Source organism: Talaromyces proteolyticus (assembly GCF_021365285.1).
Source record: "Talaromyces proteolyticus strain PMI_201 chromosome Unknown BGW36scaffold_1, whole genome shotgun sequence".
Lineage (NCBI taxonomy): Eukaryota > Fungi > Ascomycota > Eurotiomycetes > Eurotiales > Trichocomaceae > Talaromyces > Talaromyces proteolyticus.
In genome coordinates, this window is record NW_025764277.1 from 96795 (window position 1) to 121035 (window position 24241).

General features: G+C 45.8%; 7 protein-coding genes across 7 annotated transcripts; 3 read left to right on the plus strand and 4 right to left on the minus strand.

The window, feature by feature from the left end:
- Nucleotides 1-11: 11 nt before the first annotated feature.
- On the minus strand, nt 12-1562 carry BGW36DRAFT_366018 (putative oligosaccharyl transferase subunit). Its single transcript, XM_046214704.1, has 4 exons — nt 1119-1562; nt 971-1068; nt 563-918; nt 12-504 (listed from the first exon to the last, which is right to left on the minus strand). Exons 1-4 carry the CDS (start codon nt 1455-1457, stop codon nt 323-325), a joined length of 975 nt encoding a protein of 324 aa, XP_046077317.1. The 5' UTR covers nt 1458-1562; the 3' UTR covers nt 12-322.
- A 177-nt stretch (nt 1563-1739) lies between these two features.
- On the plus strand, nt 1740-5007 carry BGW36DRAFT_392487 (putative cell division protein ftsj; the record flags this gene model as incomplete). Its single annotated transcript, XM_046217701.1, has 9 exons — nt 1740-1787; nt 1847-2137; nt 2184-3342; nt 3737-3972; nt 4026-4076; nt 4140-4166; nt 4213-4647; nt 4711-4872; nt 4930-5007. 9 exons carry the CDS (start codon nt 1740-1742, stop codon nt 5005-5007), a joined length of 2487 nt encoding a protein of 828 aa, XP_046077318.1.
- A 33-nt stretch (nt 5008-5040) lies between these two features.
- Nucleotides 5041-7546, minus strand: BGW36DRAFT_353148 (putative autophagy ubiquitin-activating enzyme ApgG; the record flags this gene model as incomplete). The annotated part of the gene is made up of 5 exons (XM_046213402.1): nt 5041-5556; nt 5610-6077; nt 6131-7126; nt 7183-7291; nt 7356-7546. 5 exons carry the CDS (start codon nt 7544-7546, stop codon nt 5041-5043), a joined length of 2280 nt encoding a protein of 759 aa, XP_046077319.1.
- Nucleotides 7547-7863: 317 nt separating this feature from the next.
- Nucleotides 7864-9584, plus strand: BGW36DRAFT_412881 (putative deoxycytidylate deaminase). Its single transcript, XM_046219225.1, has 7 exons — nt 7864-8018; nt 8113-8458; nt 8511-8872; nt 8923-9055; nt 9108-9195; nt 9249-9299; nt 9348-9584. The coding sequence occupies exons 1-7, from the start codon at nt 7997-7999 to the stop codon at nt 9372-9374; spliced, it is 1029 nt and encodes a 342-aa protein (XP_046077320.1). The 5' UTR covers nt 7864-7996; the 3' UTR covers nt 9375-9584.
- A 367-nt stretch (nt 9585-9951) lies between these two features.
- BGW36DRAFT_331576 (putative dynamin) lies at nt 9952-12404 on the minus strand (the record flags this gene model as incomplete). Its single annotated transcript, XM_046212835.1, has 3 exons — nt 9952-11918; nt 11971-12234; nt 12291-12404. The coding sequence occupies 3 exons, from the start codon at nt 12402-12404 to the stop codon at nt 10101-10103; spliced, it is 2196 nt and encodes a 731-aa protein (XP_046077321.1). The 3' UTR covers nt 9952-10100.
- Nucleotides 12405-14389: 1985 nt separating this feature from the next.
- BGW36DRAFT_392492 (uncharacterized protein) lies at nt 14390-15716 on the plus strand (the record flags this gene model as incomplete). Its single annotated transcript, XM_046217702.1, has 5 exons — nt 14390-14512; nt 14571-14687; nt 14748-14885; nt 14914-15353; nt 15431-15716. 5 exons carry the CDS (start codon nt 14390-14392, stop codon nt 15714-15716), a joined length of 1104 nt encoding a protein of 367 aa, XP_046077322.1.
- Nucleotides 15717-16089: 373 nt separating this feature from the next.
- BGW36DRAFT_331580 (putative polyketide synthase) lies at nt 16090-23956 on the minus strand. Its single transcript, XM_046212836.1, has 6 exons — nt 23699-23956; nt 22855-23638; nt 22469-22697; nt 22283-22406; nt 17253-22219; nt 16090-17194 (listed from the first exon to the last, which is right to left on the minus strand). The coding sequence occupies exons 1-6, from the start codon at nt 23883-23885 to the stop codon at nt 16340-16342; spliced, it is 7146 nt and encodes a 2381-aa protein (XP_046077323.1). The 5' UTR covers nt 23886-23956; the 3' UTR covers nt 16090-16339.
- Between the last annotated feature and the right edge of the window lie 285 nt (nt 23957-24241).

Sequence of the window (24241 nt, forward strand, 5' to 3'; positions counted from 1 at the left end):
GCTCAAGCTACGGTAGCCCCACATCAATCTAATATACAAGTTGGCAAGCACCAAAGTTAACTACTATGGACTATATATGAGAGGAAGGCTCCTAGACAGGGGATCTGTAGATCATTGAGAACTATGAATATTCTGGATTCTAACTGGCATAATGTAAATTGCGAAGAAATTATTTATACAGGCCACTCTCATAATGTCGATTTGGTTACCAAACCCGCTTGGGTAAAGGTGAAAAGGGATAAAAAAAAGAACATCTTGGTCGATACGCCAGCATCAACCAAACGGTATAGGGGAGACTCTAGTTACATATGGATCAGAGTCCTTAGAAAGGCGGAAGGAAGAATGGATAACCCCCGTTTTTTGCTCGGAAGACGCTGAGAAGAAAGCTGTAGACTCCAAGAAGCACCACCCCCCAGATCACAACAGCCACCTGCTGAGATTTACCATCAGACATACGGGGAACTTTCAGCGCCAGTGCAATGGTTGCGAATGACAGTAATCCATCTGAGCGATCATAAGTTAGTGTCAAAGTTCAACTAGCATTGTGGATGAGGATACTAACAGATTGCAGCTACAATCTGGGTCTCCATGCCAAACTGATTTGAGAATCCACCGGCGAAGTAGCTTATTCCACCTTTCCCATCACCGGCGACATACGGTACCTTGCGGATATGGTTAAACATGTGACCGCTGGTAAAGAGCAGGATGGACACGAGACTAATTGCGGCCCAAATATTTCTGTTTTGAAGGACGGGCAAGACATATGGCGATGCGACTGTGAAGAGAGTTACTGTACCAAGCAACAGAGTGATCGCCGAAGCAACTCGCATGTAGTTAACTGGGCGCACCAAAGGTGGTTTTGGCCCGTCGGGAAGGTGACGGTTTATCCAAGTATAGAGCTGATCACCAGAAATTGGGCTGCACAAGAACATGAGTCTCGACTCAAACTAGAACAGGATACAATACTTACCCACTGAACTCAAACCTGAAAGGCGAACCGTCTGGCGTTGCTGAGGGTCCTATAGAAGGCGGGAATAATAATACGACAGGGGCAGTTTGTAGCATGAGCTGAAAAGTGTTAGATATGCATTAAATTGGTTCTGAGAAGATTGACATGCCTTTTGGAATGTTTCTTTGCCATTGTTAAAATCCATGGTACCAAAGAGCAATTTAACATCGTCGACTTTGCCCTTATTCCAGCTCTTGGCGATTATGTCCCATTCAGGTTGAAATTCTCGGCAGAGGGCACAGCCAAAGCGACTATCTAGAGCGGTGAGAAGAACGACGGTATAGTAGTCACGGGGGGCAGCTGTGATCTCATTGTATGTCGCATCGTTTAGGTCGACAGGATTGGGGTGAGATAGCGATTGGAAACGCTGGAACTTGTCAACCGCTGGTTTGGCGGAAAATGCAATTCCCACGGTGCATAGTAATGTAGTAAGGTGTGAAAGCAGCATGTTGTCGGGGGAGGACTGTCTGAAAAGCTTCTTACAGCAGCAGAGGAGGTGGTGAAAGCACAATTGCATCTGCTTGCTTAATGGCTTGGCTTGGAGCTTTAGATGCTGCTAGGTGTCCAATACGGAAGACGGAGATAGACTCGCTGCGCTTGACTGAGGCTGGCCTAGTTTGAGCCCCACTCTACGGTAATCAATGCGGCAAGTCACAACACGCGCTGCGCGTCACCTCAAGCTCTGTGTGATTGACGGAGGAGCAAGGAAAGAGATCCGACCCTCTGGAGAATGAAGGCAAGCATCCTTTGCCACGATGGACTGTGTTCCGCTCGTCAGGTATGTTTTGCGCCCCCAATACCCAATCGCTTCTCGGAACTCAGTATTGTTGTGGACAGTATGAGTTGGCGTACAAGACCGCACAGCTCGAAACCGGATATGAAAAGACCATAGGTCAGCTGGAAAGCCTTATCAACGAAGAGGCGACTCGAGCACTGCGTGCCAAATGTCACATATTCGAGACGGACAATCAATTGTTAAAGATGCACTGTGATCGATTGGACAATGATGTTATGGAGCTTGCGAAGACACGAGACAACTTGAATCGACAGCTAGCGCAAGCCCAAGATGAAATCAAAGCTTTGCAATCATCTCTTCGAACAAGCAGTCGCGCCATGCAAGGGTTGAAGGTGGGTATATCCAATGTTAAACCTGCAAATTCTAATGGTTCAACAGACCGATCTTGATGCAAAAAACCACAAAGATTCCGACCACGAGCACATTCTAGCAGATAGACTTGCTATTTCGAAAGAATTAGCCGCTTTAAAGCAAGAATTTGATCGCCTTAAAGGTCAAAATAGCTCTCACAAAGCGCTTATTGCTGAGAAACAGTCCTTAGAACGCCAGCTAAATTCTCTGGAGGTCCAGATGGAAGAGGAGAGACGCGCATTTGAAAGAAATAATCTAACCAATCCTAATAGCCGGAATGAGGCGCAATACCAATTGGAACTGGTGCAGGAAGAATTGAAGAAAGAGGTAGAAGGTAGACTTCGTCTGGAAAAAGAGGGACATGACAAGTCTGTCGAATGGGAGAATCAGAAGAAAGCTCTGGAGGAGCGGTTATTGACAGTGCGAAAACAGCTACGATCGGCTAAAGATAAATTAAAAGAATATCGGCAGAGTACGCACACACTGCCAAGACAAAGCCAATCTCGCCAAAATGGTTCAATTGATCGAGATACTTCCCTTGTGCATGATGGTGTCGGATTTGGTCCCGAAATGACTATTGCAACACCTGGGGCCGTTCGCATTGCTGCAGATACGAAACGACAGCTTACTATTCCTGGAGAAAAATCTGCCTTTTCGATTACTCCTTACCTTAATCGGAATAAAAATACGACATGCTCTCCAACTAGTTCAGACGATGACCTCCAACTAGATGTCGATAAACATAGTTTCGAAAAGCAGCAGAGACCATCGATAGGCAGCCCCCACGTTAGGCGGCGCAATGAAGATCAAATAGTTCCTAAACTTGATCATATGAATCAACATACATTAGATGGTAACGGAGTCGGCTCTGAGCCTTTTAATGCGGGAAAGTTCAATGTTAACTCAGCGCGCGACGATACGCGACTACCGAGCAAGAATGGAGGAACACGACCAGCTACGCAGAGCGCATCTAATAGGAACCCTTCCTTGGAGGGTAAGCAAAATCAGAGAAAAAGGAAAGTATTAGGCACACAACGCGATAAGACGCTATTCGATGACGAGGACGAACAGTTGGAAAGACCAGTCAAAGAGAGAAGGCTCACTTCTACCTTGAATGCTGGGATTCAGCCATTCCGCCTTGCACGTCAGACATTCAATGAGATGTCCAGCTTTTCTCCACTAAAGCGTGACAAGAGACTTGCCTAATTACACACCAAAGATATTAATGAGATCAACGAATTATTCCTGGATGAATAGTTACTTTCACCATGTCCAGCTGATGAATTAAAGTTTTGATAAACGAGATAGTATGTCAACTCCACCTCAAGTAGCACGCGAAGAAAGTAGAGATACCATACCAGTTTGTTCTATCTATTGTAGCCAGAATAGCAATTACCAGTACGAGGCATGGAATTAGATGCTCGTTCGTCAATAAAGAATTGTATTGTTATAAGACTTGGATTATATTGAATGGCACGGCACTAAGGCGTATTCGGATTAGTCGCGACATTGGCTCAAATTTGGCGTCATCATGCGGTTGCGATAAATAGACAAGCTCTCTCTTTCTTCGGAATTCGAAGTCTGGAATTTATTTCTGTCGAAGTCCAATTGTGGCCTCATACACATGCCTTTAAGATTCTCCCTCTCTTTTTCGTTGCGGCAACGATTCCAGTACTGTCAGACTTCCAACCTCTCGGTAACTTTCAGGCGGTTTGCTTCTTCGAAGCAGTGGCAGTCGCGCCAGAAAAATGATATCTACACAAGAGAAGCCACTGTCCAAGGGCTGAAAAGCAGGGCAGCATTCAAGCTGCTGCAGGTAATGCGCATATTCTTTTTAACTGGCCAAGCCCACTTATACTATTTTCATAGATTGACGAGCAATATCGGATTTTTCGGAAGGGGCAGACGGTTGTTGATCTCGTTAGTCTTGAACCCTGCTGTCATGATCGCATGGCTTGTGCTGATATAAATATTTTTTGGTAGGGCTATGCTCCAGGATCTTGGTCTCAAGTAAGTTATACGGGCTATCTTGTAAATATTATTGCTTACGATGTAGGTTGCAGTGAGTCGTACCCAGCCGAATGGAAGGGTTCTAGGAGTAGATATCATTCCGGCCCAGCCACCAAAAGGAGTTTCGACAATACAAGGCAATTTCCTTTCTCAAGAAATACAGCAATATGTCTTGGATTTCGTACGCGATCCAAACCGAGGCCGACCCCGATCACCTTCGCTATCGGAAGGACGATTCATAAGCACAATAGATCAAATTGCTGCAGATACCAGTAACACAAGGGAGCAGGCGTCTGATCATACTGGATCGCCCGTCAAGGGATCTGGTATACCATCAGAACGTACTGTCGATGTAGTTCTAAGCGACATGTCCGCACCCTGGGTCCAGACGAGAGGATTTTGGAATAGAAGTCTTAGTAACCCTTATCACAGGATGATGAACACCAGTGGTATCAACTTTCGAGACCATGCTGGTAGTATGGTGGGTATTGATTGAAATGACTATATATATAAAGGTGGATGATAACTAAATATTTCGATCTAGGATCTATGTCGAGCCGCTCTTCAGTTCAGTTTCAACGTTCTCAAAACTGGCGGGCACTTTGTCTGCAAATTTTACCAAGGATCGGAAGACAAAATCCTCGAAAAGCAACTCAAAGCTCTGTTCGACAAAGTGCATAGGCTGAAGCCAGATTCATCTCGGAGCGTACGATTCGTCATGAAAAAACTGAATTTACATCTCCATCACTGACCACCCTGATAGGAATCACGAGAAGCCTTCTTTGTCGCTATAGCCAGGAAGCAAGACGCATCAAGATCAGCAGTCCTTACGGCTGACTGACTTTCGAGGCCTTCTCTAGAAGGCATTCTAACATTATCGAAGATTTTCGCGGGTCGAAAACTTAATCAAACTCTTCACCAGAATCGTCTTCCCATTCAATGTCTGCTGCAGCTTCTTCAGCTCTTCGCTGAACCTGTGCATTTCGTCAGCATCAATATCATGAGCCGTGATCAGCGCATCAATCACCTCTTTCAGACCACTTAGCTCTTCTACATATTCTTTGTCATTAATCGCTTTTTGTACAAACTGCCAACCATCTTTTCTGTAGACATCTACGATTTTGTCTGAACAGGCACTGCAGCAATCATAGCTTCTACCAGCTACTGGAATATTGGTGAAATTGGAAAGGAAACCTCTGATCTGGTGTGGTACAAGGCCAAGGGGGTGGTTTCCACGGCTGCTGTCCACAGAAACCGAGGCAGGCGCGGAAGCTCCGTCAGGATGTTGTAAAATAGACACAAAAAGTTCCACTAGCAACGCTGATGCGATTGTAGAGACTCCTGGTCGAGTCACTGTACATTGCTGATCGAGGGTCTGATCCTTCATAGACTGTTCTTCCGGTCAGTCTTGTTAACATCAATATGATTGGAGAAACGACTTACATCCATGGGGGCAACGACATCGTTGCAAAAGTAACACCCGAGCTCTGCGTCACTTGAATTTCCAGTCTTGACCCCGTGCCTCATAACCACAAAAGTGTCGAATCCTAGAGCAGCATTCATTACAATCTTACCTAAGGATTTCCCCATTACAGTAGGCAACCAGCGGGACTCTCTGCTATCCATAAGCAGGAATATGGCATCATGTTCCTCAACTAATTTTTTGAGAAGTTCGAAATCAGCCGTGGCTTGCTGAGTATCCGGAACCGGGTGACCTGGCATGGGGACAGAAAGCACATGGCCGGTTGACACCACTCCTGGGTATATTTCTTTCAATGCTTCTGCAGCACGATGTGCCTTTTTCACTCCTCCATTTAGGCAGTCTTTGAATTCGAATAAAGGCTGCCTAACTGGGTTGGAAAATGATACCGAGCCGTTATCAACAAATGTGATCTTCCGTACGCCCCAGCCCTATAGACCCAGTTTTCAGTACATCGTACAGCACAAAAGCGACAATCACATACAAGTAAATTCCTCGCGACATAGCTTCCTAGCGTTCCAGCGCCAAGTAAGAGACAGCTTGTTGCCTTGATCTTCTCGAGGTCAAGACCGGGACTTATTCTCCATTTGATGAGTTTCAAGTTCAGATCCACAGCCTGATCGGCCAGCCTTATACCGAGACCATCTGTCAGTATATTCTTCAATGGGGTGAGAATTTTAACATACTTTTGGGGGTCCATGTATGCAGTGAGATCAGCTATACGCCCAGCAAGCTTTCCCGCACTATTCCTCTCCCAGCCGGTGACCTTTGGCATATTTTCGGAGGACAAACTGCCCTTAACAGATGTTTGACCTTGCTCAATGTCTAGTCTTAGTGGTACCACTAAACTTCGCCCTGCATCACGTCTGGACTGAGTGTCTCTGTAACATAGAATTTGTGCTTTGTTAAGCCCCCACCGATTCTGTATCAACACTAGAAGATTGCGTAGCATCCACCCCGGAGCATTGGGATAATTTGACGGATCGGCGAAGCATATATACTGATCCTTTGGGTCGGTGCCTTCAAAGAAGCCGTTCTCATATTCCACAAGTGAACCAATTTTCCATCCAGATTGATCTACATGTTGAGGGTTAGCGCCTTTGACAACATCAGAGTCTTGTCTGAGATATTCACCCGCTCTAATATCACTTCCCAGCTTCTCCGGGTTTCGAAGTGCTAAGAAAAAACCATGCTGGAGTGCATCTATGCCGCTTTTCCAATATTGTACAGCATCCACAAGTCTTGAGCTTTCCTCATTAGACAATCGTCTAGAACCAGGTAATAACGGATCATCAGCAGGATCATCAGGTTTTGTGTTTTCTTGATGCACAGGAACCCAGTGCGGTTGGGGAACAATTGCCGGAAATGCAAACCAATATTGGAATTTGTATTTTTTAAGGTCGGCGAATGCAAGTATGAGAAAAGATGCCAATAACGATGGAGTAGAGAATATCGATCCATCATTGATAGCATCCAAGACCTAGTGAAACGTGAATCAGACATACGAGACAAACGGTAGTACGACTATATGCTTACTGTCTTTCCCGCTTGTTGTAGCATGAGCATCTTATCTACATTTTTATATTCTTCGACGGTATTGAAGTTCTTGATCATACCCTCCGCTCCATAGTAAGTAGGTGGGACACTATAATGGGAAGTATGTGTTATTAGTATACTAAAATACAGCGCAGTCTGGTTTTCTAACTTACGTATCGCTGACCAGCGAATTCCCTAAAATTTGCATCCGACACGATGCAGCGGGTGTGTCCGATGGACGAATCTCATACAAGCCCAACACTCTTCTCGGGGCATCGTTTAGCTTGTCATGGTTGATCTTCAGGGACGCCAGAGAGGTATAGAAAGGCAGCTCAATATCTGAGGCAAAGGGTGTGTACTGCATTTTTGACAAGGATGGGAGATAGGCCAGCAGCAAAAAGAAGAAAGAAAACTAGGCTCAGTATTGAATATTTGAGATGAGATGACAGCAGTCTTTGTTAGGTGCAAGAATGTTTGCTATGTTTGGAGAGAGAAGGGATGATGGATTGGTGATAAGCAGCGGCCCGAGTCAGCGGACAGGTCCCATGATTTGCAGCTGGCTGGCGTCGAAAAGCGTGAACTGCGAAGATGCCTCACGTGAAAACAGCGACAAAAACAGGCGACTTGCTCTGCTCAACAGTGTGACTGAATTATAATATCTTATGATAATGATAATGATGTTATTGAGTCGTACCTGCGTGGAGTGACGTTTGCCCCGCACAGCCGTGCCACTGCCTTTCCGACAAGTGGGGTTCCGCGATATTCTTGTTGACGCTCCCCCGACGCGATCTCCAGAGAAGAAAATAATTATACAATGCTCATCGGGCTATGTGGCGGTTAGTCTTCAACATGTTTTACTATTTCGCGGGATCATCGTTCGATCTGAGCTGAGCTGGAGCAATGGACCAGTACTAACCTGGCGTTAACAAGGCATTTGTGCGGGGAAGCATGCCATAGCAGAGTACCTGATTCGCGAGCATGGTTTCCAATTGCTTGCGTTGGAGAATAAAGATTCCGCCCAGATTTCAGATGATCCGGAGGACAAGGCTCGCCTGCAAACCTGTGGCCCGAGACACGAGCTCAAACCTAAGAATCAACTGAGATTTGACTCAATTGACGTGTTTTTGGACTTCGTCACAAAGCGGTGGACGGAGCGTTGGGTGACCACCGATATCTGGGATTGTACAGTTCTGGAAAAACTGCTCCTGCGGCCCTTCTTTTTGCTCGTAAGTGTAGATGCACCGCTGGGTCTACGGTGGCAAAGATTTAGTAGAAGGTAAGGGCGTATCATGTTCAGTCAAATAGATCATGGTTCTCACATTTGATAGATGTCGGCAACACCAGTTGGAGCCTCCAAGCCTCGAAAAGTTCTTGCTCTGGAGCGATCGACACTTATATGACAAAGACATTGGCCAGGCTTACCTAACAGACCGAGCTGCAGTACGACTTTTCAACCCATCGTCTTCACTGAACGAGCTATACGCAGCTCTCGAAGTCCTTGATCTACGGAATGAAGAGCGTTTGCGACCAACATGGGACCACTATTTCATGCAGCTGGCGTCTCTTGCCGCTCAAAGAAGCAATTGTATGAAGCGGAGAGTTGGCTGTGTCATTGTACGAGACCGTCGGGTCATAAGCACTGGCTACAACGGCACTCCTCGAAATATCACCAACTGCAATGAAGGAGGATGTAAGTGGCCGTCGCTATCAGGGTGATTCGGAATGTCTTATATTTGATAGGCCCCCGGTGTAATCGGGGAGAGGGCGGAGGCGCCGGCCTCTCGACGTGCCTCTGTATCCATGCCGAAGAAAATGCACTTTTAGAGGCGGGAAGAGAGAGGATCAGAGAGGGTGCCATTTTGTATTGTGATACGTACGAATCTAGTATTATGCTGAGTGAAAAGCTTATACTGACCCCTTGATAGATGTCCATGTTTGACGTGCACGGTTAAAATCGCCCAAGTTGGGATATCTGAAGTTGTTTACTCCAAGGGTTATAACATGGACAAGGAGGTCAGTGTCCAATTCCGCTAGCTGACTGGCTATTCAGCTCATTTCGTATACAGAGCGCCGCGATCCTCAATGCTGCTGGCGTTAATCTCCGTCAGCTTTCTCTGGTGAGACCTCTCGTTAAACGTTTCTCGAGTTATGCTAATTCTCTATAGCCTCCAAACGGGTTGACGTGTCTTTAGAACTCGGAACCTCGGGCAAACTTGTGTGCAACGTTGGTACCATGCATTATATACTATTGGAGGTGGATCTAGATAAACACTTGGCAAATTTGAGACGCTTCATAACGCATAGGAAAAATAACCTGAATTTTAACGTTGTGTCGGTGAATGAGAAGCCGAAAGTAGTAGTAGTAGTAGTAGTAGTAGTAGTAGTAGTAGTAGTAGTAGTAGAAGTAGATTTCATTGGCCTGATCTAGCTGGCTTCTATACTATCGCTGCTATGCAGGGTTGTGCCCTAACCAGAGAGTCACATAAATGAGCATTAATAGTTTATAATGGTAGTATTATGCAGAGGATTGGTATATTATTGTTTTTTTGAATCGTTATAAATTATAAAGAGAGAATTCTAAGGCCAATTTTTTAATATAATATTCTTATAATGGTTATCAGTCTATGAGATTCCTTATAAGAGGAAATTTGGGCGAAAAGAAGCCACCCCAATTCAGTGTTTGTATTAGAAGAAATTATTACATGTTTCAAATCTTCTGGAGTCAATCTACTGACTAAGCAGAATTCAGAAACATTAAGCTTTGATTGATGGATATCTAGATGTCATAGTTAATCTCATTTTCTGGAATATTCTAGTGCAATATCACCCACAGCTGTCGTAACGTATGTTAGAGCTGGGCCGGGAAGAATCCTTCCCCAGTTCCTCTTAGCGGAGCGATCTTGCATTTCATTCATCTGTCAATGTCTCAAGATCCGCATAGCAACCTCCAGATCATGGATCTTCTTCACCAGGGTTGTCCGCCGTTCCTTAGTAGTTGGTGATTCGCCCGCTATCGTCTCCAGCTGTTCCGCCTCCAATTTGATCACCCACTCCTGACTGAAAACAGCAAGAGGGCTCATGGGTCCTGTCAATAGGCAGTGATCGATAGCTTGATGATAAATGTTATCGACGAATCGTTTTCGTGCAACTTTATAATAAGACCAAAGAATATCATGTATCTCTTCCTTGATGTGTTCCACATTGCTTTTGCTAGTTGTGGAATGCCTGACAGAGTCGAGATCTACGATAAGGTTTTCGGAAGTGACAACGCCCTTGCCGAAAGGACCAGGCTGTAATTCCTTCCGAGCCTTTCCCTTTAACATCGCAGCCATCCGATTACCACGTGAAACCTGGAGCTTTTTGTTAAAGTAGTGGTTTAAAGTGTACGGTCTTTTCTCCCTCTCAATGGACACGAGGAACATCGCTTGGTCTACCGCTGCTCTGTACCTGTTGAGCACTTCGTCGAGAACAGAGGACCATATTTCCTCATGAACTCGGACGTCGGTACAAAGCATTTTTAGTGTGATTATCATGAACCGGTGAATGACTATAATAACATTGCTCACATACACCTTGGTCATAATTTCCCACTTGCTCGACTGCTCTTTGAATGCGCTGGAAAGTATAGCTCCACCAAAGGTGCCCAGTTCTACACCACGAGACCGCAGATAAAGTCCCTCAAGCCAATCCATGATGCCGTCTTGAGGGTAGTCGAAGTCGTAATCCTTTGTGATAATGTTTTCGAGAACAGGGTCTTCAAGGTCAACATCATCGACCAACTCCTGTTTTGCGCTCACATCAGCCCAAGTATTCTCTTCGACTTCCTCGCTGTCGTCGGCATCCTCTTCCGTGTCATTGTTTGACTGAGGCTCAAAATAACGGAGCTGCGCCTTCTCGTCGAAGTCAGAGTTAAACCGCTCGGTGAGGTTGACAACATGTGTAATAAGCTTAAGTTCTCCGCTTTCCTCAAATGCGCTGTGGCTGTAATAATGAGCATTAAGAGCAGCCTGAACCAGCTCCTGGAATTGACGGCTCACGGTGCTCAGAAATAATCGTTGCTCTTGCTCAGTTTGACGTGCCGGACCGAGGCTATCCAGCTCTCTTTGACAATCAATCAACTGCTTTTTAACATCCTTTCGCAGCTCAGGAAATTCTCTGCGCGTGATTTGGCCTAAGAGCTCACTCAGTCGTGTCTTCAATGCCTGCACACCGAGCCGATCTGCCGGCAGGGCACTCCAAGGCTTTTCCCGAAACAGCTGCTCTACAGAGAGCCGGTCGAAGTTGTCGTCATCATCTGCGCCGCGGTTTCGAATGACATAGTATCCAAGCGCGAGTGGTTTCTTCTTCCCTAACACAACGTTACACACAGCAGCTTGAGCGCTGAGTTCAGTTACAAGATCTGGCTTAGTCAAAACCCCTAGAGTACGCTCTCCCGCTTTATCATAGTCCTCGGCAAGCGTCAGGATTTCCTGGGTAGCGGGATCCACATTGCTTGGGAGAACTGCGAGAATGACGGTACGCTTATCCTTGATATACCCTTTAACCATGTTTTGAACAAGTTTAATGTCCTTTTTGGTAGTAATCCCTTCTGTAGGGGTACGGAAGATGCCTGGCACGTCTATGAGGGTCAGATAGTCTTCATTTGGACCACATATCTCGACTTTTAAGACATCTTCGCTGAAAACATTGCCGTCGCTTGAGGAAGTGTCCGTCCGAATTCCCATTCGAATGTTGACCTGTACCGGGTTCAGTGCATAGCTATAACAGTGTTCTATATTGGGGACCAACTTCCTTTATGATGCGTGGGAACACAACGCGGAAGACTTCTGGGGATAACATCCCTGGATGATACTCCTCTAGATGTTTCCTATGTGCGTCAGATGCGTGAGGCCCTGGGATTATGGTGATGTCAACTTGAGAATGTAAGTCGCGGCGGGACGTTATCTGCGTCGCATAGCGGGTGCAGAGCTCTAAATTGCGAGGAAATGGAATGTTTGTCAGGCTCTCCAATAGAGATGATTTGCCAGAGCTTTGGTCGCCTACGACAACGAGCTATGGATACTTGAGATTTAAGAAAGGAAGTATAGTATGAGGCATTGGGCGCTTACCTGAGGAAGAGGAACGTGCTGGCCGATATTCTTCTCGCGGAGTTCGTCGATCTTTCGTAACAAGGTTGGGTTCGCCAGATGGCTAGACTCTCGGTTAAGTGTATCGATGGCCATGATAATAACTTGCGACAAGAGAAAAGAGTTGAGAATTGGGCACGTTGGGACGTTCAAAAATTCAAGTTGATACGATTGCCAAACTACGGAGATCCTTGATATGAAGTTGACATTTAAATGCCAACCGTGTCGTTACACAAATGTATGGCTGCACGCTGGATATCTGTACGTGAGCCGGTATGTATCAGAAGATGGTGTGATAAGGAGAAAATGTAGAGGGACTGCATGAGATTATCCTTGAAGTGTTGCGTTGTCCTGCACATCGTTTACAATGGATCAACTATGGTCATTAGCAGGACAAAGTTATAAAAAGCCACCATTATATCTCCCAATCAAATGAGGTAGATAACATGCTTTATGCGGGATAAAAGTGACGATGCTGTTGATTGCATATTGGATGTGTCATATTGTTGTGTTTTCCAAGTACTGTATCTCAGCTTGTCCGCAAAAGGCACTCTAAACGGTGCCGACAGATTCGGCTACGAATGAGCAACAGCCACGACCCCTCTGTGACAGGGGATGGGCTGCAGGCGGCGAGAATGTGCCCAGTCTGCCTATTGAATCAGTAAGCTTGGTTCTGAGGGGACAAAGATAGGGTCAAACGGAATATGATACAGTATTTTCCCCACATTTTGTATAAAACTCAGCAAAAAATTAAACACAGAAAGATCCTTTTCAAAAAAAGTGAAAAAATATAGTATTATGTATGACTTAGATCTATATTTAATTACTCAAAACTAACAAACAGGCCAGATCTACTATTTAAATTCAGATCTAATAGAACAATGGCTATTTTCTTATTAAAGTCTTATGTATATATATTGTAGCAACTATTGCTTTTTATGAAAATACTGATTAAATAAGAATAAACACTATCTATTACTAGTTATGGAGACCATCTAAAGACTTAATTGTCTGGTCTACAATATATAGTCAAGATTCCTTTCACTAGATTAACCCACCATGAAATGGAATTCCACATGTAGCTTAGTCTCAAGAAATGTAATTATTTGAGATTGAACATCCTACATTAGTTTGTCTCAAGAAATATTTCATATGGAAGATAGGTTTAAATTCAAAGGATATTCCTATATTCCATAGAAAGCGGCGTTCAATTTTGAGAATATAAAACTAGGCTGCATTCCCTAAAGATAGCTGGCCGGCTGATGTTCAAGGAATAGGCCTAAAGTTAGGGAATAGAACTGAAGTTTAGAAAGGAAGGACCTAACTTTAACTAAATCATCTGAAGTTTAGGCCCAATCCTAACTATAGGCTTTTATCTCCCTATTTTTAGACTTTATCCCTAACTTTAGGCCTTGTTATCCCTAAATATAGGCTATATGTCCCGAAATTTAGACCTCACCTCCCTATTTTTAGCCTATATATCCCTAATTTAAATTATATAGAATCTAAATTTAGAGGATACACAGTCCATAGATTGTTTGATACCAGGATTGTAAGGAAGCGGTATCATTAATACAATTACCGAATCTTTCATTGTCAGGTGATATGTATAAGATTTTAAACATGTGCCTTCTGGACACTATCCTAATTTCCGACACCTCTTGTCGACCTACAGGTCTTAGCCAACGATTAATAAGTATGCACCAGTATTAAGAAGATATAGATTTGATTGATTCTCTCTAGGAAGCATAATATTCTAATCTACATAAGGGCATCATCAATTTATATAGGCATTCCCTCAGTAGTTTGATCCAATCACATAATCGTCCATAATTCCACTCAATCTCAGGGGGATCATCGGTTTCCAACCGTGTTCAGGAAGCCGATTATAATTGCGAAGGATTATTCGATATTGGGTTAGTTTACTTGGCCCTTGACAGGTCTTTAGTAGCATGTGATGTCCTCGGGAAGAGGAGCTTTTTCACTTGATTTCACACCGTTAGAGAATTAGTATATCCCTTTTTTTTTTTTTCGGGAGACAGGTGGAGCGAGATAAACACAATATATAATAAATAGCAGGCATGTCAAGACCGGTCCGGCACTGGCCCGGTCGTATTCCCCACTGTATTAGACCTCATCCCGAGGGCGATTTATCCCTTGATCAGATTAAAGAAGAGGTCAAGGGGTGGCTCCTCTTTGTCCAAGTGAGACATTGAATCTAAATTATTCCAAGGGGAATGCGGGAATAACTAGCGAGATTAGGAGAGTTGGCTGCCGCGCGCACGCGGCATCATCGCCGATGAAGATGAAGAATATGAATTACGCCAACGGCGAAACCTCGTCGAGCGGTGGGCTTCGGCCACACAGGAGTTCCGTGATGTAAAATTCCTCTGTAACTTTCATTTACAGATTGAGATCTAGCTAACTTGTTAGGTGTAGTCATTTCACGTCCGCGCCCTAATTGGACTCCCAGGCACAGAAGGGAAACGATCACGCAGCGAGCCTGTAGAAGGGCTTCGATACCCAGCAGAGGCTTTAGAGCGAATTTTCCAAACCACCCAGCCCTTTACGAACGGCGTCATTTTCACTGGTGCCGGTTGATCAGACACACCCTATCAACCGGGCGCGGTGGGTGAAATTCGTTATTCTTTTGTATCGATATGGTCTTGAGGCTGGGCATTGTCTGCAGACTGATTATATGCCTTCAGAAATTGTTCTTAATCCAGCCATTACCAACCGTCTTTTGATTGAAGATTTTCCTGCTTGGCATGATCTTGAAGTTGCCCTTTTCGGGTCGATCTATCTTACGCGTACTGGAACAGTTCTCTACCTCGATTCTCATGGCCCATATATGCTCGTTGACGAAGATGGGTTAAAAACAGGTCGCTTTGCACTGACTGCTTTCACAGATAATGGTGTATTTGAGGACTCGGTGCTTATTCGTCCTTTCAATATGCAACAGCCGTATTTATGGTTCTCTACGCTTGGAAAAGGTTTAGATGATGTCAAGCACAGAGAGGGTGGCGCTAGACATCAGAACCCACCGTGAGACTCATTTCTGCGTTTTTTTCTCTTTTCTTTGCATTTTCCAAGTGACGCTGTTTCTAAAAGAATCTTTCAAGGCTTAATATGGACCTGCCTATCCTTGACATTCTTTGCAATGCTCAAGCGGCAAACCAACTTGTTGGTGATATGGATATATGCGACCGCGATCAATGGAAGGAAGATGTGGAAGTCTATGCACCTGGCTACTTAACACTCGAAGCCGCTGGTAGGGGTGGGGAGTATGATCTCAATCTTCTTTCTTCTCCCGATGTTATTGGAGGCTACAAGAAATCACGGATGTGGGAGAAATTCCGTTCTGGGGCTGATCCAAGGTTTATCTATCGTCCTAATATGCCTCGGTAGGTTTTTATATTAGAGATGTTACTGTGAGGTGCCAGTCAATAAATAGGTTTATTGCTGGATATAAATCAGTACCACGCCCTATATCTTTCGCAGCAATATATTGAGCAATAGCACGGCACTCTATCCTAATCCTGAGCAAGCGCTAAATCTTCGCGAAATGAAAAAGGGACTGGGCTATACCGTAAACAAGAAATCCATCTTCCTCCTCGAGAACAACATCTTTTTCTACTAGCACTGTGGCTGCAAGACGTGTGCAAGCTGAGGTCTTTTACCTAGTGCGAAAAAGGGCCGAAGTATTCGTCTTGACACGGCACAAGACAAACCGGCCCGACTTGGTGTCGGTCATTTATTCTCATCAACTAATAGCCCATCGATCTAGTCCTCTAAGGGAGTGGAGCGTCCATGGTTCGGGAAAAGGCAATATTCAGATGGCGTAGGCCCACGGCCAAAGTAACCTGGGGTAGGGACATACGAAGGAGTCCGTTCCTATGCGCTATATTCTGGCACTAACTATAACATGAAATAAAGATCAAGTAAAGCAAAAAATAATCAAATAAAACAACAACTTGTCAGACGCAAAGATAAAAACTTATAAGTAATTTTACTGACAACCAGCTGACAACCTAGTTTTGGGAGTCAAGGACAATTCCTTGGTTATTACAAACTTCAGTTGCAAACTTGGTGATTGTGAGATCTGCACTTAGTAATCGCTGGAAAGGAATATCCAGCGCCAACTCCTTGAAGATCCAGTTCCGGAGCTCGGCACCGATCATACTGTCAAGGCCATAGGATGCAATGGATTTCACATCTGGTTCAAATTCGGCCAGGTCGACCAACAAGAGTCTTGCTAACTTGTCAACCATGATTTCGCTGGTCAATTTCACGGCCCCAGCCGGGCTGTCAGCCGCGTGAATTGTGCTGAGAATGGTGCGTCCAGCTTCGGCGACCCCATTGGAATCAGAAGAGGTCATAAAGGCTAGAAGAGGTTTAAAACGAGCATCCTCAAACCAGAAACCATCGGTGGTTTCAGAACTGCGGATTGACTTTTGCAACTTGACAGGATCAAGTCCAACGATCACATGGTCAGCAGGCGTTGGGCTCGCCTGGGTCAACATCGAGACAGCGAGAGACTCAAGTAGGTGAGTCTCATCAATACCATAGATTCCTTTTCGTCTTAGAGCTTCCTCGACTTCTGGGTGCTCAGCAACGTAGCCTACGCCAAGAATCATGGGGAGAACAACAGAGCACGCTCGCTGTTGGTTGGACACCCGATGTCGGGCAAGTGAATCGAGGAAGCTGTTGGCTGCTGAGTAATTTGCCTGGCCTGGAGTTCCCAGAGTACCAGAGGTAGAACTCGTCATGATGAAGAAATCCAGAGGAGTATCAGACAAAACATTGTGAAGATTCAGGGTACCTCGAACTTTGGGGTAAGTGGCTGTAGTCCAGTTGCTATATGTCATAGAGTGGAATAACCCATCCTAGATTGGAATTGTTAGATGTTTGATCACTTCAAATTCCGGATGAGACGTAACATACCCTTAAAACCATCGCCGCCTGTACAACACCACGAATCGGGAACTGAACCGGAACGCTATCGACTGCCTTTTGGACGTCTGATCGATTCGTAACATCACCTCTGACAACCTGACAGATGATACCGGCCTTTTCAAGGTCTCTGATTAGAATGCCAGCCTGTTCTTGATCCGCGCCAGACCTAGATAAGAAAACCAATCGTCTAGCACCATTCTCGGTCATCCATGTAGTAAGGCTTCTTCCCAAGCCACCCAAACAACCAACGAGTAGGTAAGTTGCATCTGAACGGAATGACATGCTCGTCTGATTTGGCACGATGCTGAGAGACCCTCCTGATGGTGCATAAGAAATCAATGTTTTTCCTGCAACAAAACCTTCGGAATAAGACGACACGGCTGAGTCTAGCTGATCAAGGCTGTAAATGTTTGGTGATGAGATGGGTGAAAGAAGACCTTGACGATAAAGGGAGAGGGTGGACTTTAGTAAGTTCGATAAAATCTGAGGTTTGCATGCATAGAGGTCCAGCATGTCAAACGAGAGGTAGCTAGCGCCGTTGTGAATAGGAACTGTATCAATGGCACTGCGTTTAAGAACGTTTTTCCTGCCGAAATCGACGAAGCGACCGAGGGGACGAATGTGACGCCATGCCTCACGGGCCTCCGTGAAATCAGTATAGCCGCTAAAGACGACGTCAAATCCGGACCCTTTTGTGAGAGCTAACATCTCATCTTGGGAAGTTATATTGTCTGTGTTGAGAACCTGCTGTTCGGGAAGACCAAAAGTTGCCATGAGTCGTTGCTGTTCTGAGCTTGCGACTACAACAAAAGGTATGCCGCCGAGAAGCCGAGTTATTTGAATGGCAGCGGCGCCAACACTACCAGTACCACTGAGGATTAGAACCTTTTCGTTTGGCTCAAGTTTAGCCAAATCCCTCAACCCGTACAAAGCAGTAGAGAAGGTCCAGGGAAGGGATGAAATTTGTTCTAGCGACTCGCCCTTTTCCACTTTTTGGAGGAGATCGGCAGATGTTCGCTGGAGGGTCGAGAATTTGTCGAAACTGAATCCAACCACCATATCCCCCTCATTGATGCCCTTGACTGCTGAGCCCACGCGAGACACAACGCCACTGATCTCGTGGCTGAATGTCATAGGGTAATCATTCCCGGTAATGACAAGCGTATCCTCTTTGTTGAGACCCCCGTACACTACTTTGACCTCAACCTCGTTGCCATCCAGTGCTTTATCCTTAAGCTCATCCTCGGAAAATACTACCTTACCGGATTGCACTGAACCAACTAGATGCTGCCCCTCGTATGGAGCCATATACTCTTTACCTGCCTTGGAGGCACCTGGAAGATCCGTGTTAGCCAGAAGACGGCTAATATAAGTATAGCCTTTAGACACATAATACTCCGACTCCCGGGATTCGTTCTGACTGACTTGGCGTTGTACAGCTGCAGAAATGCTATCGGCAATCTGCCTAGGGGAAGTAGTTTCAAGGTCAAAGTCCAAAGTGGTGAAGTCTAGTGAGGACTGTTCAGAGGTGAGAGATCTTGCGAGGCCATTCGCCATAGCGTATTCTGGTAGCTTCCCGGTAAGAAGACCACCAGCAGTAACCCACAGGATGGAAGATGCCTTGTTTGTGAGTTCTTTGAGAGCTTCGAATTCGGTCTCTTCCATTGTTGCTAGCAGTGAAGAGCCCTCCAGATCCCCGATAACCACCGCATGCCCACAAGTGATACCATGAGTGGCCAGAGCACTAGAACTGGTCGTATAGCCTCCCTTTTCTATAGCTTTTGCGATCTCATCGATAACAGCCGCCGGCTTGTTCCGATAAATGAGTTTGATTTGCGGACTTGAGCTATTAGCGTGTAATCCGTTCTTGATAACCTCGACTGGTTTGATGAATGAAAGCGCCTTTGTCTCACTATCCTCTAAGAAGACACCAACGTTGTTGAAGCCAGCACTGACAAGGGAGTCCTGAGATATGACACTGCTCTTCGCAAAGATCACGCGACCACTAGGAGCCAATAAAGAGCGGAGATTCTTGAGCATTTCAACGTTGTCAATAGACTGACGAGTGGCAATGATCAAATCAAAAGTCTCGAGACCAGTATCATCGTCAAGAGGAACAGAGATATCTAGAACTTGAAAGCTGGCATTCTTGATTCCCTCGAACTGAGCTTTGGACTCTTCAAGAGCCTCCGTGGAACGTACAGCGACTGTATAGCTGACGTATGGGCACTTATCCAATGTGCTTGACAGGTTCTCGGACCCAAATTCCAGAACTCTGGCATCCGGGCTCTTGTGGCCGACGAGCTCAACAATTTTGCCAACATCCATTTCACGTAATTGCTCATCAGAGTTGATGCTGTCAATGTCGTATTCCCAAACCAGTTCCTGGAAAGGTTTTGGTTCCAGCACTTCTTCGATCCTCTGAGGAACAGCTGCCTCGTAGGCGACGCACCGCATATTGGTAATGTCCATTAGTAATTCGCCGTCGCTCGCAACTAGCTGGGAGCCACTGACGAAAGAACGGATGCCACGTTGACCGGTATACGAATATGCCGATGCCATAGGGGTTTTGAGCTGTTGTGCTGTCGGTGGCCAGATGGCTACTTCATCGACCTGAATCGGCACGGCACCACATGTCATATCGTTGAGTTTTCCTGCATAAATGGACACAATGATAAGCTGGAGACATGAGTCAACCGTTCCAGGATGCAGAGCGTAGCGAGATTCTCCTGTAACCACCCCGCATTGTTGTTTGACAAAGGTCCTTGACGCGGCTCTATATGTTTTGCCGTCTGATCTAATGTCCTCCATGTCCTGGAATGTTAGCCCATAGTCAAAGCCAACTTCTCTCAGACCCTGATTCCAGCTTTTGCCCATGGCACGCTGTGGAAGATTGGGAACTTTTTTGGGAGTTTGCCCTCGAGCACGACTGTTGATGCTGATAGTTCCCGTCATGTGGTCATTCCAAAGACCAGAGCCTGACACAGATGAAACATTGAAATCCCACCACACGTTGGATTCACCTCCAGAGAATAATGACGGACGCATGGCAAACAATACCTCAATTCCATTATCGTCATCTGGTGTCACCAAAGCTGCTTTAATAGAGATATCTCTGAGTACAAACCCTTCGATGTTCACCGGTTGAGCACTGCATTCGTTCAGCTGGGTGATTGCTTCAATTGCCATAGAGAAATATCCAGCAGCAGGGAACACAGCTTCACCACCAAGGGAATGGTCTTTTAGCCAAGGAACGTCCCTGATACGGAGGACATTTCTCCACACAGGCTCAGATGCGGACCCTCCAGGCATTCGAGACCCAAGGACATCATGACGTGGATGGTTAGGGGCACGGTGCTCTAAGCTCTGGCGAGGCTCAGCCCACAAACTTTTGGAGTAGGTCCACTGATAGGTTGGAAGATCGACAAGAATCGATCCCTTGACCAACTTGAGTTTTCCACTGGTAGATGTCTCTTCAATTGCAGTCGCTCTTTCCATATTAAGCGGGTAATTTCTGAGGAACAGCTCGCCAGCTAGTTTGAGGATCTGGAAGGCTGAATCTTCATTTCTTACTAGAGTCGGTAGGTAACTGAATCCATGACTTCCTAACTCTTTGGAAATTTGCTTAATAGGACCAGATAAGGCCGTGTGGGGCCCGATCTCAATCAAAGTATCAACGTGGACATCGCTGCTGGTTGCAATGGTCTGAACTGCCTGGTTGAACAGCACCGGACTGGTCAAGTTCAAAGTCCAGTACTTTTCGCCGATGACTTGTCCTGGTTCAATCCTCGAGTTCATAACAGATGACACCATTACCGCGTCAGTTATTAGAGGAACACCAAAAGACACAGTTTCCCTTGCACGGTGAACTAATTCCTCGTATTTGTGTGCTGAGGAATTCATATGATGCGAGTGATAAGCTTTCCCACCAGTTTTGACGACTCTGGCAAAGATATTCTCTGCATCCAAAGCCTTCCTGACTACATCAATTGCATCCGCATCGCCACTAAGAGTTACACTGACAGGCGAGTTGTGGCAAGCAATAACAACCTGGCCCTTGAACTCTCGAATGAAAGGCTCCACGGCTTCCGCTCCGAGACCGACAGCCATCATTGCTCCATTGGTGTTTAGTTTAGCAACAACCTGACCCCGATAATATGCCACAATGATAGCCTCGCTTGCCGAAATCAGGCCGGCTGCGTACGCAGCAGCAATTTCTCCAGATGAATGCCCAACGGTTACTTGTGGTCGGATGTCCCAAGATTCGAGCAACTTTACTGTTGCGATCTGGATGGCAGTGCACAAGGGTTGGGAGAACTCGGCTTCATTGACGCGTGAGGTTTGTGCATCCTCTAGCAATTTATCTTCCAGTGTCCACTCGGGCGCATCAGGCAGAGAGCCTAGTGCGTAGTCAAGCTCTATTATCGTTCTCAAGAAACTTGGGTAATAGGTCATTAGCTGACTCCCCATCCTTGCCCACTGGGCTCCCTGACCGGTAAATGCAAATCCGATTCTCGGTGTTTTCTTTTTCTCTGCGAAAGAGAATGCTGCAAGATTGTCTCCAAAGGCAGACTCAAGAGCGGCATAGGAAGACACAACAAATCCCCTACTCTGGAGGAGCGAACGGCGATTCGCCAATGTATAACTCAGGTCTAAGAGATTATAATTGCCTGCGATTTTACTATATGCCCCGATATTGTGTTTTAGAGTTTGTTTGTCGTGGGCTGAGAATGGGAGAAGAAACGGCCGGTTCAAATTATGCATACCCCGAGGCTTGGTCGTCGATTTGCGAGCAAGTTTATAGTCTGGGATAAACGAGTCAATGCCTTCAATCATGATATGACCGTTGGTGCCACCATATCCGAAAGAATTAACGCTGACTCGTTTGACTGGCAAGTGGCTGGGAAATGGACGTGGGTCTGTGACAACCTGCACTTTCCAACCATCCCAATCAACTGTTTATATTATTAGCAATTCCGTACTAGAATAATTCCAAGCCGATGTATTTGGATACTGACTCTTAGGATTGCGATTGACTAGACCACGTGTTGGGGGAATAATCCCGTTCTCAACAGTCAGAACTGCTTTGATGACAGCGGAGAGACCGCTTGCTGCTTCGCTGTGACCAATGTTTGTTTTTACCTTGATGAAATTAGAAATTTCATTCTCCGAATTTCCTTGGTATAGAGTTTTTGGGAACTCACAGCTCCAATTAAGAGAGGTTCTTCACCAGGAAGCCTCCTACCATTCATAGCCTTTGCAACGGCATGTACCTCCAAGGGGTCTCCTATAGGTGTGCCTGTGCCGTGAATCTCGAAATAACCTGTGAGCTTTGGATCGAGGTCTCCTCCACGAAGGTAGGCGTGTTTAATCACGTCGACTTGGCCCTCGAGATTAGGATGTGTGATACCAACCGCTGGAGCCTTGCCGTTTCTGTTATGTTTATAGTTAGTCAAGTTTCATTTTACCTCATTTTACCCGTATTAATAGAACAAAAATCTGGTACGCATAGGGGAGAAGGGATTTTCAAAACCACAAATGTAAAACAGCGGTATACGCAAGATAGAGAAAGCTGGAGTGGGAAGCTTACGAGTTGACAGCACTTGTACGGATAACAGCTCGGATGGGATCCCCATCTCGTACAGCGTCAGACAGCCTCTTCAGGTAGACCGCACCCACACCATCAGCACGACCGTAGCCATCAGCAGATGCGTCAAATGTGTGACAAGTGGAAGTGGGTGACAAGACACCCAGCTTGGCAGTATTCATGTGCTGGTCCACCGTGATGATAAGATTTGTGCCTCCAACCACGGCCGCAGTGCACTCATGGTTGCGGAGAGCATTGCAAGCATTATGCATAGCATAGACAGATGATGAGCAAGCGGTATTTACGAGAATACTCGGGCCGTGCAGGTTAAAAACATGGCTAATTCTGTTACTAATGATGCCCGGATCGACCCCCGTAGCAGCGTAGCTGTGCCGAAAATCGGGTTCTTTGAACGACATCTGCTGGTAATCGCTGGTGAAACTTCCCACAAATACAGCGGTTTGTGAGCCGGAAACCGTATCCAGAGTCACACCTCCGGACTCAAATGCCTCATAGACGACCTCAAGTAACTTTCGTTGTTGAGGGTCCATCCACATTGCTTCAACCGGAGAAATACCAAATAATTGAGGGTCAAACTCTTTGATGTCATTTTTGATAAAGTATCCACCCAGAACGTTAAAGCTTCCAGGCCTCTCATTGTTTTCATGGAAGTGGGCGTCAATATTGAATCTATCGGATGGAACTTTCGGGGTTTGACCGGTACCCTTGTTGATCATGAGATCCCAGAATTGAGCTGGAGAACTGACATCACCCGGTAGACGACATCCTAGAAGCAGTCCTATTTAGCAGCTTATACCTATTTATGTGTGATGTGTTCCGAGCATACCCATTCCTACAACTGCGATAGGCTCCAGTTGCTCTGAAAGGGGCTTTTCTGCATAGCCTGGGAACTGCAGAGCCGGGTATTCAGAGTCCTCGATAACTGAGCCATTGTCAGATCCATGAGATGCAACAGAGACCGGTGTTAAGCCTCCAGACCCGGAGCTGGATGACTCATGAAGGTATGGAGACATCTTCAAGTTTGTTGTGGACGATATCTAAAAGACATGGAGGAATCGCACCTATTTTTCGACGTACAGTGGATGCTTGCAACAATTATATAAGTATTAGAGTCAATGGAATTGCCTATTTTAGAAGTGTAACATACATTTAGTCACCTAGAGTATGCCTCAGACATCTTCCTTACTATGTCTATCTCAACGGCCGGACGCTCCGATTCAGCGGGCCGCATTGCCGCACCAACCGTAATACCCCGAGTAAGATAACACCTTTGTCGGCGAGAGTAAGGGTCATGTATGATTGAGCATTACCGTGAATTCCGATTCCCTATCAGCTCACAGCGGGGAACATATCCCGCAAGCTGTGTGGT

Coding starts and splice junctions, on each gene's coding strand:
- BGW36DRAFT_366018 (XM_046214704.1), bottom strand. CDS start 1,457: ATGCTGCTTTCACACCTTACTACATTACTATGCACCGTGGGAATTGCA. Junction 919..970: donor TTCAGGTTTGAGTTCAGTGG/GTAAGTATTGTA, acceptor GTTCTTGTGCAG/CCCAATTTCTGGTGATCAGC. Junction 505..562: donor CCAGATTGTAGCTGCAATCT/GTTAGTATCCTC, acceptor ATGATCGCTCAG/ATGGATTACTGTCATTCGCA.
- BGW36DRAFT_412881 (XM_046219225.1), top strand. CDS start 7,997: ATGCTCATCGGGCTATGTGGCG. Junction 8,873..8,922: donor CAACTGCAATGAAGGAGGAT/GTAAGTGGCCGT, acceptor TATATTTGATAG/GCCCCCGGTGTAATCGGGGA. Junction 9,196..9,248: donor GTTATAACATGGACAAGGAG/GTCAGTGTCCAA, acceptor TTTCGTATACAG/AGCGCCGCGATCCTCAATGC.
- BGW36DRAFT_331580 (XM_046212836.1), bottom strand. CDS start 23,885: ATGTCTCCATACCTTCATGAGTCATCCAGCTCCGGGTCTGGAGGCTTA. Junction 23,639..23,698: donor TATCGCAGTTGTAGGAATGG/GTATGCTCGGAA, acceptor GACTGCTTCTAG/GATGTCGTCTACCGGGTGAT. Junction 22,407..22,468: donor AACCTCTCTTAATTGGAGCT/GTGAGTTCCCAA, acceptor AATTTCATCAAG/GTAAAAACAAACATTGGTCA.